This window comes from Ovis canadensis, chromosome 13, assembly GCF_042477335.2.
Source record: "Ovis canadensis isolate MfBH-ARS-UI-01 breed Bighorn chromosome 13, ARS-UI_OviCan_v2, whole genome shotgun sequence".
Classification (NCBI taxonomy): domain Eukaryota; kingdom Metazoa; phylum Chordata; class Mammalia; order Artiodactyla; family Bovidae; genus Ovis; species Ovis canadensis.
The window spans coordinates 46,912,525-46,930,140 of NC_091257.1; the positions used below are offsets into that span (position 1 = coordinate 46,912,525).

General features: G+C 38.7%; 1 protein-coding gene across 6 annotated transcripts in view; it reads left to right on the forward strand.

The window, feature by feature from the left end:
- STAM (signal transducing adaptor molecule) overlaps positions 1–16,932 on the forward strand; it is a 65,776-nt gene extending 48,844 nt beyond the window's left edge. For 2 of the 6 annotated variants that reach the window (XM_069547597.1, XM_069547599.1), the window contains 3 exons: positions 200–369; positions 3,701–3,827; positions 12,366–12,691. In XM_069547597.1, coding sequence (XP_069403698.1) covers positions 200–369; positions 3,701–3,827; positions 12,366–12,392 — 324 coding nt within the window. In that variant the 3' untranslated portion in view covers positions 12,393–12,691. Of the gene's footprint in view, positions 1–199; positions 370–3,700; positions 5,028–10,857; positions 10,947–12,365; positions 12,692–15,438 lie in introns of those variants that run through there. The other 4 variants (XM_069547596.1, XM_069547598.1, XR_011248129.1 and 1 more) reach the window with 3 other exon arrangements.
- The last annotated feature ends 684 nt before the right edge of the window (positions 16,933–17,616 follow it).

Below are 17,616 nucleotides of genomic sequence, written 5' to 3' on the forward strand. Positions count from 1 at the left end.
GAACATGAGTTTTGCTGTTGTTTACCTAAGAACAAAAATCATCAGAAGCCCACTTCACTGAAAAGTAACTTTTTCAAATGCCTGACAGCAGAAGTAACTTAAAGGATTTCAGAGATGTGATTGTTGTTCTGTTTGTAATTGAAAGCATGCCTGTTAAAATCAGAGGGAACCTAACATGTTTTATGTGGAACTGTTCTAGGTGTACCCTCCTCAGAGTGGTGCTTACCTGGTCGCAGGGAGCGCCCAGATGAGCCACCTGCAGAGCTACAGCCTGCCCCCAGAGCAGCTGTCTTCCCTCAGCCAAGGAGCAGTGCCACCATCTGCAAACCCAGCCCTTCCTACTCAGCAAGCCCAGGCTTCCTACCCCAAGTAATTTGATTATTGACTGTTGTTTGCGGGTAGCGCTGTTGAAACCCTCAAGTGCCGTCGATCATCTGTAATCATGAAAAATGGATTTAAAAAATGCAGGATGGGTGTCATCACTGATAGCAGAAGGTCAGCCCTGTCTGTGGTGGCAAGTGGGTTCTCTGGCACCCCCTGCAGCGTGGCGGTGCCAGCCAGCATGCCAGTCCTCTGTCCTACTGATTCCGTGAACTGCTGGATTGTGATTTTACCTCATTATTTTTTAAAACTTTTTGTTTTGTATTAAGGTATAGCCAAATAACGGTGTTGTGATGGTCTCAGGTGGACAGCAGAGGGACTCAGCCAGACCTATACATGAACCCATTCTCTCTCAGACTGTAGCTAGGTATTTTTACACTTGATCTTAGCCAAAAGGCCGAGAAGCGATGTAGCTAGGTATTTTTGATATTCCTTCCCATCAGAATTTCTTTTGTTTTTTTCTGAGTCTGTGATATTAGCTAAGGACTTTAATGAAACTTGTTTATTTTGATTTCTGTAATTTAACATTTTTATACAAATTTCACATAAAAAGCTAAGTGTTCTTTGATTATTCCTTTACAATTTATAGTTCTGAGCTGTCTCTTAGAAACAAATATTTCCTTCTTTTTACCCTGGTAGGAAGTTAGTATATATATATCACAGCATAATAAACCACGTGGAAGGAGACAGTAACAAGAAGCTGACATGGTTCATGGGGCGAGTAGCTGATGATGAAATGTCAGGCTCATTGTTTTGGTCATTTACATATAATGCCCCATCATGTAAATGATTATATGTATGCATTATAATATTCATAATTTATGAATGCTTTTTCTCCTTCAACGAGAAGTCATTCCTTTGACTCAAACAGGTAGACTTAAGAGTTCACAACAGAAGTTTCTGGGAACCTGCATCCACGTTGGAGTAGTCTCAGAGCTCCTGTCCTGCCTTCACTGTTGTACTGTTCAACCTCAGGAGCCCTACTCTAGGGATGCTGAGGGATTCCGAACATGATTTTGTGGTCACGTCTTGTATTCTGAAGTGACCTTGAGGAGGGTGGTGGGGAGCCTGTTACAGGCATCAGATGACAGCAGGCAGAAGACAGCACTGCCTACTGGGTTACAGGGTTTAGGGGAGAAGTTAGGTGGGACCCTGCCTGTCTGTCCAAGGACTTTACATTTTTTTTTAATTCTCAGTTTGTTAAAGCAAATACCCTTACATGGAAATCAGTAGGGAGCAGCTTTTAGGAGAGTAACATGTTACTTTAAAATTAGATCAAAGTGAGTAGAGGTGGAAATTGTTGAGAAGTGAGCCAGTGTACGGGAATGAAGTAGGACGCTCTTAGAAACTTGAGCCTTATCCAGAGGTACTGCTCTATCCCAGCTGGTACTCGGTGACCCTGTCACGTGCAGCTCTAGTGGCTCTCATCCCTGGAGGTGACTTGGATCTCTTAGTCCAGAGCCTTGAGGTATTATCCTTGTAAATGAGCTGCTCTGATAGTAGGTGCTGCAGAGTCAGAGTGCCGTGTCACTGTTGGCTGGGGACTGCTCTGTCCTCTCCTGCCACCTGTCCTAGACCCATGGCCTGTGCTGTGTCCCCCAGCCTGGCTATTGGCTAGCTGTAAATATCACCTCTGCAGAAACACAGGTGCATTTCAAGAGGTGCTTTTGGCAGAGCATTAATATCAAAATATTGAGTCCTCTTCATTTGGCTGTTCTACTCGTTCTCTAGTCCTTGCTGCTGCTACCGCTAAGTCGCTTCAGTTGTGTCCGCCTCTGTGCAACCACATAGACGGCAGCCCACCAGGCTCCATCCTTTCTCCAAGGCTGTCTCGCTGTCTCCCTCGCCAGCATGGTGCTCCTCTGTTGCTGTCCCAGGCCCCCAGGACACCATCGTCTTGTCTGTGTCCCCAACTAGGCTGTTGTGTCCTGAGAGCTGGAGTGGGGTCCATCACCTTCAGAGCCACACTGTGTAGCACAGAGTTTTACACCTGGTGGGGACTCAGTAGATACTTGATAAATAAATGTTTTGATGGGAGTTTCAAGGGCTGTATTATGTATTAGGCCAGTGAGTTATATATTTCAGTTCACTGAAAAGTCTTCACAAACACCTTGAGGCAGTTTTTAAAAAGATATATTAGGAACAGTTGTGTGTAGGTACATGTGCATCTGTGTGTGTTTGAATGAGAAAACTGATGGCAAAACAAACATACGCTAACAAAATTGGAAGTAGTGACAATGGAGGTGGAAGTACACATCGTAGAGGTATATGACATTTGACTCAAGGTTTCTAATTGCAAATCACAGTCAAGAGGAATTTTTTTCCTGTGTCTTTGGTAGGCAGGTATTTCAGTGTCCCTCCGTCCATATCTAGCAGACAGTTTCTTATTCTTTTACATAGATTTTTGATTCTCGGGTTGTCACTTTTCCAGACTTCTGTCACCCTAGGGTGAGCCTGTTAACACCAAGTCGCGTCACATTGTCCGTTTTTTGACTGTGGTGGGTCTTCACTGCAGCACGTAGGGGCTTCTCTGCCTAGTTGCAGCACGTGGGCCTCTCTCGTGGTGCGCAGGCTCAGCAGTTGCAGCGCACGGGCTCTCTGGTTATGGTGTGCAGTCTTAGTTGCCCCTCGGCACGTGGGATCTTAGTTCGCCACCAGGGATCGAACCCAGGTCCCTTGCTTTGGCAGACGAATTCTTAACCACTGAACCAGCCAAGTCCCAATTGCTCTTCTGTCCACAACCAACCAGTTGTGGTTGTCCACAAACAACCATCCCCCTCAGCCACAGGCCAGGATCCTGACCGCAGTCTACAGGGCCTGTGCACGCAGGCTCCTCTCCTCTGTTTCTGCTGTCTCACTTCATGCCGCTCTGCCCTCTGCCTACCCTGCTCAGCCATCAAGGCCTCCTTGCTATCTCTTGAACATGCCTGGCCTTTTCTCACAGGCTTGCTGTCCTCTTTGCCTGAAGTGCCCTTTTTCCTAGGTCGTCGGTGTCACCCCCTCTAAACCGCCAGGGAAGTCCCTGTGTTTCTTCGTATCACCTATTGTCACCACCTCTTGACATATTACACATTTTTTTCTCATCTTTTTCCTCCTCTTAGAATATAAGTTCCATGATGGTGGAGACTTTCCCCCGTCTTCCTTTATGATATCCCAGTGCCTCAAATAGCAGTATCTGGCACATTCTAGCCATTTAATAAATACTTAATGGAATGGGTCGCTTAAATGAGTAACTGTTTAGTGAACAGCTTTCCTACTGATCTCTGAATGGCTGTGTCAGTCAGTGTTGACCTAACTGAGTGTTCTTTCCCCTCCACAGTACAATGGTCAGCTCCGTCCCGGGAAGTACGTATCCCAGCCAGGCTTCAGTGTACAGTCCTCCCCCTGCCGCCACAGCTGCTCCCGACGTCACCATCTACCAGAACGCAGGGACCAGCCTGTCCCAGGTGCCGAACTATACATTACCGTCCACACTGCCCCAGCCTGGGGGCGGCCAGCAGCCACCTCAGCCGCAGCAGCCGTACTCCCAGAAGGCTCTGCTATAGGACTGGAGTCCCCTTTGTGGCAAATACCCACGGATCGCCAATGGCAATGTTACAAGATCCTTTAATATCTTAAGATTGGTTTACCCTCAGCTTATAGGAATCATATCTTGGTCAACACGTTCCAATGTTCAAGAAGGGAGATCCCTCTTCAATTTGTACTGACTTTTTAGAGGGTCTCCCCTCCCCTCCCCTGTGAGGAATGAAACTACTTACAACATATAATTCCTTTCATAATATGAAAGGATCAATGCAAGATTATCTGTCTCGTAAAATCACCTGGCCTGCAAAGAGTCAAACTTACCAACACTGTTGTGGCAAACGTTGTGTACATAGGTTGCTGTGTAACTTCACTACTGGCCATTTTGAATCACGAGTGGTGATCATGTGAATATATTTAACACTGTTAAATTAATTGACATTGCTATTTTATTTTAATCATGAGCAGCTACCATGTTTCATAATGTTTTGTGTAAATTGAAGATAATTACACTATCCTTTTAAACTGCAAGAGAACAAAACTGTAGCATATGTACATGAGGTGTTACTGTCCCCGTTTCAGTTTCCCATTCAACTGAACCTTCCTGGGAGTAATTGGGAGCTGAACGCACATATGTTATGTCATTCTGTAGCCTCTGCATACTACTAGCTGTCATCACACCAGCGTACAGTAGCTAAATTTTTGGTGCACTTCTAGCAAATGATGATGTTCCCTTTTAAACTTTGACATTTTGGCATGATATATCAGAATACTGTGGGACCACGAGACAAAAATCAAGTCGGACTGCATTCTTTTATATCTTAACTTTTAAAGAGATAATGTCAATTTACTTTTTCCTAGTCGAAGATAGTAATTAGGTTTCTAAGCTGTATACTGTGTTTATTGGTGGCAGTGACACCAAAGATAGAGGCAAAGGATAGAAGTTTTTAAACTGGAAAGAGAACATGAATTACACTACAATTTCAGTCTCTTGTAATTATTTAGGCTATGGCAAAATTCAGTTCATCTGTCTTATTCCGCTACTAGCCTTTTAAATATGTCTTCAACACATTGTATCCTTTAATTCTTCATTAAAATGAGTGTAAGTAGACGTTTCAAAGTCATCGAGATTCCTGGCTTTGCTTAAGAGTTTGTATATTTATTCTTGTCTTTGAAACTGGATTTATAGGATTTTCTGTCTCTCTTCTCTTTTAAAGTTCCCGAATGAAATTAATTTGGCTTCTTATTCAGAAGTAGTTTCGAGTGAATGCTTTTTCTTTTAATCCATATGAAATATGTTTTCTACTGATATTTTAATCTCCTTAAATATTTATAATTTCCCTAGTTGTGCTGTTATTTAACACGTATTGAAACAACTGAAGAATTGAGTACCATAGTATATGAATTGATGTATTAACAGATTTCACACCATAAATGAAGATTTAATTTGTATTTTCTGAGACTATTGTGATCAGGTACTTGCTTTCCTTCTTGACCCCACGATTCTACCTTTGACAAGGTAGGTTCAAATTTAGATCACCATCTTACATCACCCTAATTTGTGCTTTCCTGAGTTTAGAGTACATTGCCCTCAAACAGTAATTTTAAAATTCGAAATCAAACTTTACATTAAAACTTTTAATATGTTTTTTGCTAAACATTGTCAAAAGATTGTAATATTTTTCATAGCCATTTGAATAGTTTAAGTGATATACTTTGTCTCAATTCATACTGTATTTTTCTCTGTCTTTTGATGAATTCCCCAATACCAATGGCAAAATGTATCATTGTCCCATTTTATTTTGATACACTTCGTGCTGTAAAATCAATAACATATTCTCTAGTATGTGTTTTGCCTTATAAAAGTCAAAGAATGGTGAAATGAGCAAAGGCTACCCTTATTACAAGGCATGTGTAAGTTTCTTTGCCTAGTCATATTACTAGGCTTTTATAAAGATTTAAATGATGAATACTTAAAACTAATACTATATTATAAGCTTGCAGTTTTCTTTTACTAGGCTTTCCCAGTGGCTCAGCGGTAAAGAATCTGCCTGCAGAGCAGGAGATGCTGGTTTGATCCCTGAGTTGAGAAGATCCCCTAGAGAAGGAAATGGCAACTCACTCCAGTTTTCTTGCCTGGGAAATCCCATGGATAGAGGATCCTGGCGGGTTATGGTCCATGGGGTCACAAAAGAGCTGTGCATGACTTAGCAACTAAACAGCTTTCACTTACTAGGTATGAAAATACCAGATGGAAAAAATTCCACTGAAAAGGAAGCACTGGATTTTCCATCTTTCAGGTGACACGGCAAGGATAGAAATAGCAAAGGACCAATTAGGAGCACAGTGATTTTGTTCTGCAACCAGAGTATGTGCTGCACTTTCGTAAAATTTTTCTTTAACAGGTAGCTGTCCCCTTTTAAAGGGAATTGAATTATTTATAAAATAAATTAGCTATAATATGAATTTCTGGGAAGCAAATTTTACTTCTCAGTAAATTTTTTTTTTACTTTTATAAAGTTTTATAAAGTTTGTGTATCCATAAGCCAGTCACATCTGAATGGAAAAATTCTGCCCAGTTACTGTCTAGCAAGAGTAGCCAACAAACCCCATGGTCAGTCGGATGGCTAATACATCAATGTCCTAAACCTGCCTACTAGTAATAATGCATAGTGCGTCCTTCCCCTCATTTCCCCTAACTCTGTGGTCCTGCTTTGCTGTTACTGTCTCTCCTACTCATGAGGAACCTTTTTCTGTGCCAGAGATTTTCTTCACTGTATTAAAGACTTCTGAAAGTTTGTCTCTATACCTCTTAATTTTTGTAATTAAAACGCTTAGTAGACCCTTAGCGTTCTTTTCTCATAGTTTTCAGAAATGACACATGTATAATTCAGCATGAAACTTATCTTTAGTCCCAGGCTTCAAGTTTATAAAGGATAAATTAATGTCCTATATGATAAACTCTGCAACTGCAAAAACTATACAATTATTTTCTAAATTGAGGTCCATTGGTATAATTGGTCAAATTTTCATTTAAGACATTAAAATCACTGTATTCTTTTTCTCATCTTACCAGTTAGCAATTATAGAGCCCTGTTGTATCATTATTTATTTAATAACAAAATCATATCATTTTCTAATTTAAAAGTTTTTCATTGTCAATGAATCTTTGTACCCTTTAGAATAAACATAAAGAAAAAACTTACTTAGCTATTTCTCAAAGACCTTATGTTCAGTTATCTTTTTATTTTAGAATCATGATTAAGTGCTCTTGTCAATACCTAGATTATTTTCTCTCTTTTTTTAAAGATTTTTTTTGATGTGAACCATTTTTAAAGTCTTTAATGAGTTTGTTACAATATTGTTTCTGTTTTATATTTTGTTTTTTTTATGAGCGTGAGGCATGTGGAATCTTAGCTCCTTGACCAGGGATCAAACCTGCACCCCCTGCTTTGGAAATCGAAGTCTTAATCACTGGACCACCAGGGAAGTCCCTAGGTTATTTTCTGTGCTACTTATGATTACAGCCCCTGTTTCTAATCAAAACTGCCTTGAATTTTATGCACTTTTTTTTTAATATGGTCTTCTTTTGAGATTATTTCCCGCCCTGATTTTTCTAGCTTCAGAAATATTTTTTCCATACAAATTTCCTTATTGAACAAAGCCTAACTCTTTATTGATGATAACTTGTGGTCATAGTGTTCTTTGCTGATTTTCCTACTCCTAGCTTTATGTTAATACTTGCCAATGCCATTATTCTCCATTTCCTGTTTCTTTTTGAGTCAGGGTTTCTGGTAAGGACTACATATTGAGTGTCAGTAAGCTCCTGCATAAACATGAAAGGAACTGGTTCTAATATCTTTTGGTGTTCATAGACTTAAGAAAGTTACGTGTATTTTAGAAAAGAGTATATTCAAATTTTTTTAATCTTATGCCATCAGTAACAAATATTTTTGAGTTTATGGCCTCAAAATATGTGTATTTATAAATGGTACAAGTTCTACTGTAGTAATACATGTAGTACATTATGAAACTCAAGAAATCTTACAAGGATAAGAGGAAAATTTATTAATAGAAATTCTAATATTTCTTCACTTATCTCTGGTTCGTTAGTCGGTACCCTAGAATGTATCTGCCCGATTTGGAGACCACTGATTTAGAGGTTACGATTAGACAGAGGGGAAGTACTGTGTTACTAGGTTGGCCCTTGGAAGTCAGCATCTGATACTATAAGTGATGCTTTTCCCAGCCACTCTCTATGTTGAGAATTTTCAGTTATAAAAAGATTGAAGTAATATATTGAGTACCTGAGTACTCTTCACCTTGATTCATGAATCATTAACATTTTGTTACATTTACTTTATCTTTTTATGTTTATATATATGTGTGTGTGTATGTGTATTCATGCTTGTATATAGGTGTGTCCCTATGTGCATATCTACATATATTTTATTGTGTGAATAGGCAAAGTTAGACTTTGCACTAAACTATATACCTAAGCATTTCATCATGTATTTTGTTAAAGATAAATACCTCTTCCTTCATAACCTAAGCCTTTATCACATCTAAGAAAATTAAAGGTAGTAATTCTATAATATAATTGTTATCAATCACCCCTAATTATCCCTGTTTTATAGGTACAGTTTTTTTTTAATTCCAGGAAATAGATCACATTTTTAATGTCCCTTTATTCTCTATGAGTCTGGATTAATCTCTTCTCTTTTTTTGCCTTTTTAAAGATCAAACCTGTTGTCTTTTAGTGTGTCCCACATTCTGGATTTATCTCTCTTTTTTTTATGTTAATTATTATTTATTATTTGATGCTCTGTTCCCGTTATAGTCCTCTTTTTTCTTAATTAACCCTTCACAAGTTAGTCAGAATTATGTGATTTATGGTTAAAGGTGGTGAATCTAAATTTTTCAATCTCAGAAAAGTGTATATATAAGTGAACATTTTGAGCCTTCAGATGTGGTTATTCTTTATAAATAGAGGCTGTGTGCTCAGTCCACTAATGCTTAGTACAGTTTTGTGTCCTTCTTACCAAATTGCAATTAGAGTCAGTGAAGAAAATCTGAACCCTTAAAAATAATTGGCTCCCTTCTATCCCCATTCAAACCCAAATCAGCTTTTCTCAAGCTTGTATGTACCTGATTCACTCACAGTGGCTTTTAAGTATTTTAGAAATGGCATCAACAAGTATAGAACTTTGTTTTAGGGTGTGTACATTTTGGTATGTTTGTTTTAAAAGACTCATTACCTTTTATTCATATCTTCTATTAAGATACTGAAATCACTTTAAGGGAGGGAAGTACTTCCTTTTTAAAAAATCTAGTTTTTACTTATTCTCCTGAGATTGGTTGCCAAATTGGAATCAGGCTGAGTAAAATTTATACCCAGAGTAAAGTTAGAAACACATGCAAGTTACAATAATATACACTATCAGGTTGTTAAGTAGCTGGTTTAAACCCTCATATTATTTCAGTTGGTTAATGGCTTTAAAAAAAAACCCAGTATTTGTAATCCATTGTTTCTGTGTCAGGCTATATGAAATTTCTTAAGTGCAAGATAATTACATATCTTAATACTTCAAAAAGAGATCTAGTATGTAAACAATTGAGAATGTTTTTGATTAATTGTGTGTGATACTATCTGGAAGGTATTTAAGATGCCAAATATGAAACATCCATATGGTATGATTAAAATACTTGTGTACTGGTTTTGAATTTTGTTCCTCTTCCCTCAGAGGGGAAAAAAAATGTTTCAATTGAATATGTTTGATATTGTGTAGTTTTAAAATATGGTAACCCTAAAGGAGTTGTGAAACATGACTAAAGAAGTTGCAGTGAAGAATACAGGTAAATTCACTAAATATTTACCAAGGAAGCTTCATTATAACAAGCCCATTTCTATACATGGTAGATGGCACAGGATAAAACACATGGTTTTAGTATTTGCACTGTAAATTGTATCCCTTTTGACCACATGGGTTTTTTTTGTAAAGGATGTGGTGATACTTCTGGTTGAAGAAAAGAATAAGAACTAAATTATGTTTCACAAGTTTATTGCGGTTCTATTCTACTACGATGTGGACATTTTAGTTCATGACCCTTAGGAATTCAGATTTTAACCCAGATATGTCTTTTGTCAAAAGAATTATCTTGCTAGATATGTGATCCTTAGCAGTTCCATGAATCTCTCCACAGCCTTCTACTTATTTATAAATTGTCACTTTAGTATAACTGTTACATGATCCTTTGAAGCTGCAGAAATTCTGTGCTTCAGAGCCTCAGCCTTCTCGCCATTCAGCCTGGACAGGTCATCTGTGCCACTGCTGTTACCTCACAGCTCAGAAGCAGACAAGGTACAGAAATTTGGGAACATGTTCCCAGCATATGGTCATAACAGTCCCTGTGTGTAATCTGGGATACTTGACGTCTGTTAGTCCAGCGGTCCCCAGCCTTTTTGGCGCTAGGGACTGGTTGCGTGGAAGACTATTTTTCCACAGACCAGGGCCAGGGGGATGGTTTCAGGGTGATTCAGGCGCTTTACATTTATTGTGCACTCTTACTGCATCAGTTCCGCCTCAGATCATCAAGCGTTAGATCCTGGAGGTTGGGGACCCCTGCGTTAGTCAACTCCTGAGCCTTTTGTTGATGTTTGCGTGACCCCATGAGGAATATCTGCACTTTGAGTAGAAGCACGTTCACTTGATAGTACTTTCACTTTCACTGGTGCCGATTTGAAGGAAAAATTAAATAATTATGGCTCTGAAGCATATACTGTTTTCGTATCTTGTTTCAAGCTAAAGGAGAGGCAACAACAGACTAAGCCTATTATGAAATTTTATTGCTTTTGATGTTCTTGTAAGCAGAATAGTACCCTTGGACTCACCGAGGTGAGAATGGTGACAAAACCAATGTATACTTTTTCTGTTTTATTTACCAAATAAGCAGATTACCTGAAATGCTGGAGAACTATGGAAACTAGGAGCTTCCATCTTTGAGACAGGCTGAGAGAGTCTTTTTCTAATATTCCAAATAAGGTACAAAATTAGCAATGGCATTTTTTTGCATCACAAATATTTGACCTAGAAAAATGTATTGTGTGATTACAAGTTATTAATACACATAAACATTAGCTTTTAAGGTTAGTTTTTTCTAATCAGCTTTTTCTTATGTGTCAATGTCAGTTACATGTGTACAGTATTTTACATAGTTACATAGAACAATTTCAAAAATAAAATGAATATTTTTTTTATAGTGTTCTTGTTTGGACTTCAGGAAATTAGATATCCTGCTGGCATTAAAAATTATTTCCTAAGTTTATGATATTTCATGGAATCTCATTAAAAGTATTACATAAAGTAAATAAGCTTTTTATAGAGGGGTAAAGACAGAATTTCCAGTTGTTATCACTAGTTGTGTTATATTCCCAGCAGGAATAGTGTGTTCCTTTTTAGAATCTTTTTTGCTGTCTCACACTGATTTTTTTAAGAGTAATTTCAAGAGTGAATACTGGTTAGGTTTTACCAAAACAAGCAAACAAACAAAAAAGACAAAGTTCTTTACTTTACGTCATAGTGAAAATAAATTTTGTATTGGTATAGGTAATGTGTCTTTTTTATTTTTGAAAGATTACTTACATTCTAATTGGTCTTAGTGAAATAATTTGATATCAAAACATCAGGATACTTTTATTTCATTGACATGGTTGCCAAATTTAATTTATTTGGAGGGGGAGCTGGTAGGCCAGTGGGTTTCCTTCGGGTTAAATTAAATATGCATTTGAAACAGGAAGACTTCTGATGTCTGGAATGGAACTTTATTAGGCTGTACGGTAAAGTGTTGTGCTTTTGCTTCGTTCCACAAAACAGGAGTATCTCTCCTGTGCATGCCTTTCATGGACTTGAAAGAGAATCATTTCCTTCAGGTTTTCAGTATGAAGGGAGCAAAGTTCTGTTTTTTATTTTAACTCTTATTTAGCATTTGTGTCTAACTATGCTGACTTGTCTATTTGAAAAGCAAAAAATGTCTTCCAAAAAAAAATATCCTCCAGTTTTTACTTGCTAAAGAATACTTACTGGAGCATGATTCTATTTATGCTTTCAGTGGGAGCACTAAAATTGAATAAGTGTCTAGTTTATACCAAATGTTTGTTTTATGTATGTTGTAATTCACAGTGGTCAGGGAAATTTGTCTCAAAAACTAAGCAAAGGAGGATAGATTAATAGCTGAAGGAGCTGAGTTTAAGTAATAAGTTTTAACAGTTTTGTCAAACACATTTTGAGATTAAAAACTGAAGTATTTTTCATTTTTGACCAAGAGGTGAGCATTATTAAAATTGAGTAGAATAAATTACCATGTATAGTATCTTTTGAAAGTCATATTTCTAAACTTTTTTATATCTAGTAATTCACGTGTTTATTAGTAAAATGCTGTGTATAATTCATTTTTTTTTCTAGATATTTATTCCAAGAGCTGTGGTTTGAGAAATGTAAAATTCTATGCAGAATGAAATCAACTGAAGAGAAACCTGAAGACTGGTTGTGGTTCTCACAGATAATTCCTGTTTATTGGATTTAAAATGCTGTAACTTTGATGACCTGGAGCTCAGAATACAGGGAATTATTCTGTCGGGCATTTATGTGTCCTAAAAATCACTATGCAGCATGCATTACTACACGATAAAAAAAGCCTTAGAGTTTATGAGAAGAACCCATTAGAGGCACAACATTGCAAAGCATCTGCAATAACAAACTTAAGAATAAAAATAGGAACCTAATATAAATAGTAGCACTGTTTCATGTGTTAAATGGTTTACGAAGACATGAACATTACAGTGGATATGACTCTTTACCCTGACAAAGACCTGACGTGAGCCTTTGGGAGTGGGTATGGGAAGGATTTGTGAATTAACATGCAGATGGGCATAGGGACTGCTAGAAGAGGAGAGCAGGTTGTGACACCAGATCTGGCTGTGTGTGTGACTCAGCCCTGGGTGAGCTGAGGCTGCTTGCTGGTGGTGGGGTGAGACATGCCGGCATGTGGGTTTTGCCTGTTTCTGCAGGTGTTTTGCATGTTCCTGTGTGACTCAGTTTATCTGGGTGCATCTTCTGCATTTCACCTACTGTTTCTCCTGGACAAAGCCACATTTCAAAAGCCACAAAGCCTGCATTTCACCTACTGTTTCTCTTGGGAATTTGCGTTTTGCTCACATTGTTCCTTAATTGTATCACCTCCTGCAACAAGTTTTTGTTTTCCAAAGAGCAGTTATATCCATACTGACTCTCAAAAGTCATTTAGAGATGGAGGGTGAGTGGCTTGTCACCATTTATTTCTAACTTAAAAAAATATGTTTTTAAGTGATGGAAAAGAATCAGGTATATCTAGGATATAAAATGTTCTTTCCTCTTTACAAGGTCAAAAGGATCGCAGTAGAGCATGTGAGCATGTTCAGATTCAAAGAATTGTGTTTTGCCATAGTACAATCTGTGAGATTATATGACTGACAACTCTGCCATCTCTCTCCAAAAAAAGAGAAAGAAGAGGAAAATTAAAACCATCATTTTCTGAGTTAAATGGGCAAGGCCATCATGCCATTATTTCCACTGATTTTTAAAAAATTAACTATTGATTTGACCTTCAGTTGGCTGACTTTTGAGTAATGTACCAGGTTTTCCAGGTTTACTGCATTCTAAATTTTTATATTTCATAGCACTTCAGTTCAGTTCAGTTCGGTCTCAGTCGTGTCTGACTCTTTGCGACCCCATGAATTGCAGCACGCCAGGCCTCCCTGTCCATCACCATCTCCCGGAGTTCACTCATATTCATGTCCATCGAGTCCGTAATGCCATCCAGCCATCTCATCCTGGGTCGTCCCCTTCTCCTCCTGCCCCCAATCCCTCCCAGCATCAGAGTCTTTTCCAATGAGTCAACTCTTCCCATGAGGTGTCTGAAGTACTGGAGCTTCAGCTTTAGCATCATTCCTTCCAAAGAAATCCCAGGGTTGACCTCCTTCAGAATGGACTGGTTGGATCTCCTTGCAGTCGAAAGGACTCTCAAGAGTCTTCTCCAACAAAACAGTTCAAACGCATCAATTCTTCGGCGCTCAGCCTTCTTCACAGTCCAACTCTCACATCCATACATGAACACAGGAAAAACCATAGCCTTGACTAGACGGACCTTAGTTGGCAAAGTAATGTCTCTGCTTTTGAATATACTATCTAGGTTGGTCATAACTTTCCTTCCAAGGAGTAAGCGTCTTTTAATTTCATGGCTGCAGTCACCATCTGCAGTGATTTTGGAGCCCCCCAAAATAAAGTCTGACACTGTTTCTACTGTTTCCCCATCTATTTCCCATGAAGTGATGGGGCCAGATGCCATGATCTTCATTTTCTGAATGTTGAGCTTTAAGCCAACTTTTTCACTCCTCTTTCACATAGCACTTAGTAGATACTTATTTAAATACTTTTATAAATCAGGAGATGCAAATGCAGGTCATTTATAGGTTCATTTTGACATCAGAGTTTAGTTTTCTTGGACAGAATTGCTCCATTTCTTTCTAAAGGATGCTGTGTTGGTGAGTGAGCCTCCTAGGGCTGGTATCTGTCAGTCACATTTTCCACCCTGGCTTAGTGCATTATCTTTTCCTGGTCCTCAGCTTTATCATCTATAAAATGAGACAGTTATGTCTTCTTAAGTTCTGTTCCAGCTGCTGTTCCTGCAGTGATGTGAAAAAACAGCATCACCTTAATTTTATTTATTAAACAAGCACTTGCATTGTTCTTACTGTGGGATGGGTACCACTCTTAAGTGCTTTTCAAATCTCATTTAAAGTGGGCTGATGGAGAGAGGAAACTAAGGCACAGAGTTCGGTAATTTACTCAAGGTTGTCCTGCCAGATGGGGGCAAGGCTGGGGCTCAAAGCTGAGTAAAGTTTGTGCTCTTATTCATCAGCTTGTAATTAAAACGATGATTCACTTTCTAACGTATGGGAACTCCAGAAGCTACAGGGGAGAATGAGGCAGCCCCTTCTCTGCAGAATCTTCACATAAAGGGAGAATTTTGTACTCTGTGTGTGTGTGTATGTATGTCCTACAGAAGAACTCGAAACATTTGTTGGTGAGACTACATTAGAATGTAAAAATACACATTTTCAGGTTAAATAATTGGTTCCAGGTTTCCAGCTGGCTTATTTAAGATTATTTAAATAAACCACAAGGTTCCAGTCTGATGGTGATAAACTCAGTGAAACTCTTTTAGGGCACTGGCAATGTGATAGCTAAACGTGATAGCTAAAAGGCTGACTTATTTGATACCTAAGATTAATGATAACTGTATAGAAATTAGAATAGTTATGTGGAATCATTGAAGTTTTCAGTCAACCCAAACCCCTTGTATGTATATTAATATGAACTTCTTGTTAATGGGAGATTCCTAATAATGGAATCTTTTTCATATTTTTATGTGTATTGTACCTAGAGCAATATCTTTCCCACTGTACTCACCTAAATATTGAGTAAGTGATCACTTCAGTTTTACAGTAAGCACGATGAGTCTCCAGAGAGCTCCGTGTCCCTGTCAGGGGCCTGCCAGAAAGTCAGATTACACACAGGAGGTCAACTAAACAGGCTTTTGCAAAACTGAAGACTGAAGGAGCCAGCAAGGGAAGTGGAGGCATCCTTTACTGTCAGGACCTCTGAGTCAAGAGGGGTAAGTGTTACACAGCAACACAAGGTGAGAGCTGGACCAGTGGAGGAGGGACAGACAGAGCTATGAATGGCACAGTGGTCAGGAGAGAGGGACGAGAGGAATAAATACCCTAGTGTCTCCCACTGCCCTCTGATTTCTTGCTAGTCATCTCATTGGCCGAACCCAACTGGAATACAGAATGATGGGGGCATAGGTGAGGGGATGGACGGAGAATAGCCAACAGAGTAGAAACATACCTGGGTGTGTGTGTGTCTATTCAGGCTGCTATAATAGTACCATAGCCGGGGGACTTGCCTGGTGATCCAGTGGTTAGGACTCCATGCTTCCACTGAAGTGTTCATGGATTCAGTCCCTGTTCAGGGAACTAAGATTCCACATGCTGCATGGCAAAGCAAAAAAAAAAAAAAAACTGTAGCAGAGGGGAGATGGAAATTACATAAGGAACAAATTTATTTCTCAGTTCTAGAAGCTGTAAAGTCCAAGGTCAAGATGCTGGGAGATTCAGTTTGTGAGGGCCTGCTTCCTGGTTCATAGCTGTCTTCTCTCGATAACCTCTCATGGCAGAAGAAAGGAGGGAGACGGCTCCTTGGGGTCTCTCTTAGAAGATACTAATCCCATTCAGAAGAGCTCTGCCCTTATGACCCAATCACTTCTCAAAGGCCGTACCTCCAAACACCATCACCCTGGGGCTTAGAATTCCAGCAAATTTTGCAGGGAACATAAATATTCAGTCTGTTGCGTGATTGAAGCAACCCTTGTCATTGAATGCAGTTTGATCCACCACTTGCAAAAATTTAAAAAAATTTTCCTCTGTCAAATTATACATATTTTATGAAAAGCCAAGCATGTTCTAGGTGATTTCCAATTAGTTGATTAATCTTCCTATTGCTGAGCTTATATAAAGTACTGAATTCAAATTATCAGTAGGTGGTGCTGCTGAGATTAAACCTAGAAAAATCTATAGTAGACATTTCTTGATTAGGATTTCAGACAGGTTATTTGGGAAAGAATGTTACAGAACCATCAATTTGTGATTTATTGTTTTTCATGACATCTGAAAAACATTGGTTTTTAGGGTTTTGATTTACTTAATGTGTGAAATATTCTGGATTTGCCCAACATAGGGGCAGCAGTGGATGTATCTCCACAGAATCTGAAGGATGAGCATGTCATAGAACATAATCACTGATAATTTTCTGACGTGCTGTACTGGGGTTTACCACTTGCCTTCTTGTTTTAATTTACTTTTTGAGATAGAAGCAATCATAATGCATATCAAGATTTTTTTTAATTAAAATATAAAGTCTTTATTGATTTTTTTGCAGTATTATTTCTGTTTTTTGGCTTTGGGGCTGTGAGGCATATATGGGAATCTTAGCTCCCTGACCAGGGATCAAACCCATACCCCCTGCATTAGAAGGTAAAGTCCTAACCACTGGACCACCAGGGGAGTCCATCAAGATTTTTTAAGTGATTCAATTTTAATTTCCTGGAGAAGAGAATTAGATGCAATTTAACAAGTGCCCCAGACCATCCTCCTGGTAACACTGGTTTGGAAAGTGCTGATGATATGCAACCTTCTTTTGGCCTAAGTTTCCTTATCCAGTTGGCCTGAGTTTCCACAAGCATCCTGAGGTCACAGTCACATTTGAAAAGGTAAAGAAAGCTTTGGATCTTCTCCCCAGAAAAATGCCCCTACCTAGAGTGCTGCATATAATTCAGGTGTTTCAGAGATACTTAAAATCCATCTATAAATCCTGTCTGTGAACCCCTGTGCTGTAAAATCTGTTTAAAACTTTTCAGTCTAGGGTTGCCCCAAGCTTGGCCCATCCCACTGATGGACCCTTTTGCCCCAATATTGCCATCAGAGTCAAGAGCTGTGAAGATGAGCAGATTTCAGATGTTGTGTTCCTGAACACCTGGAAAAGCTAAATTCACAGAACCTGTATGCTTTCTTTACAATCCATAGGAATTCTTCAGAACACACAAGAGAGTCAATTG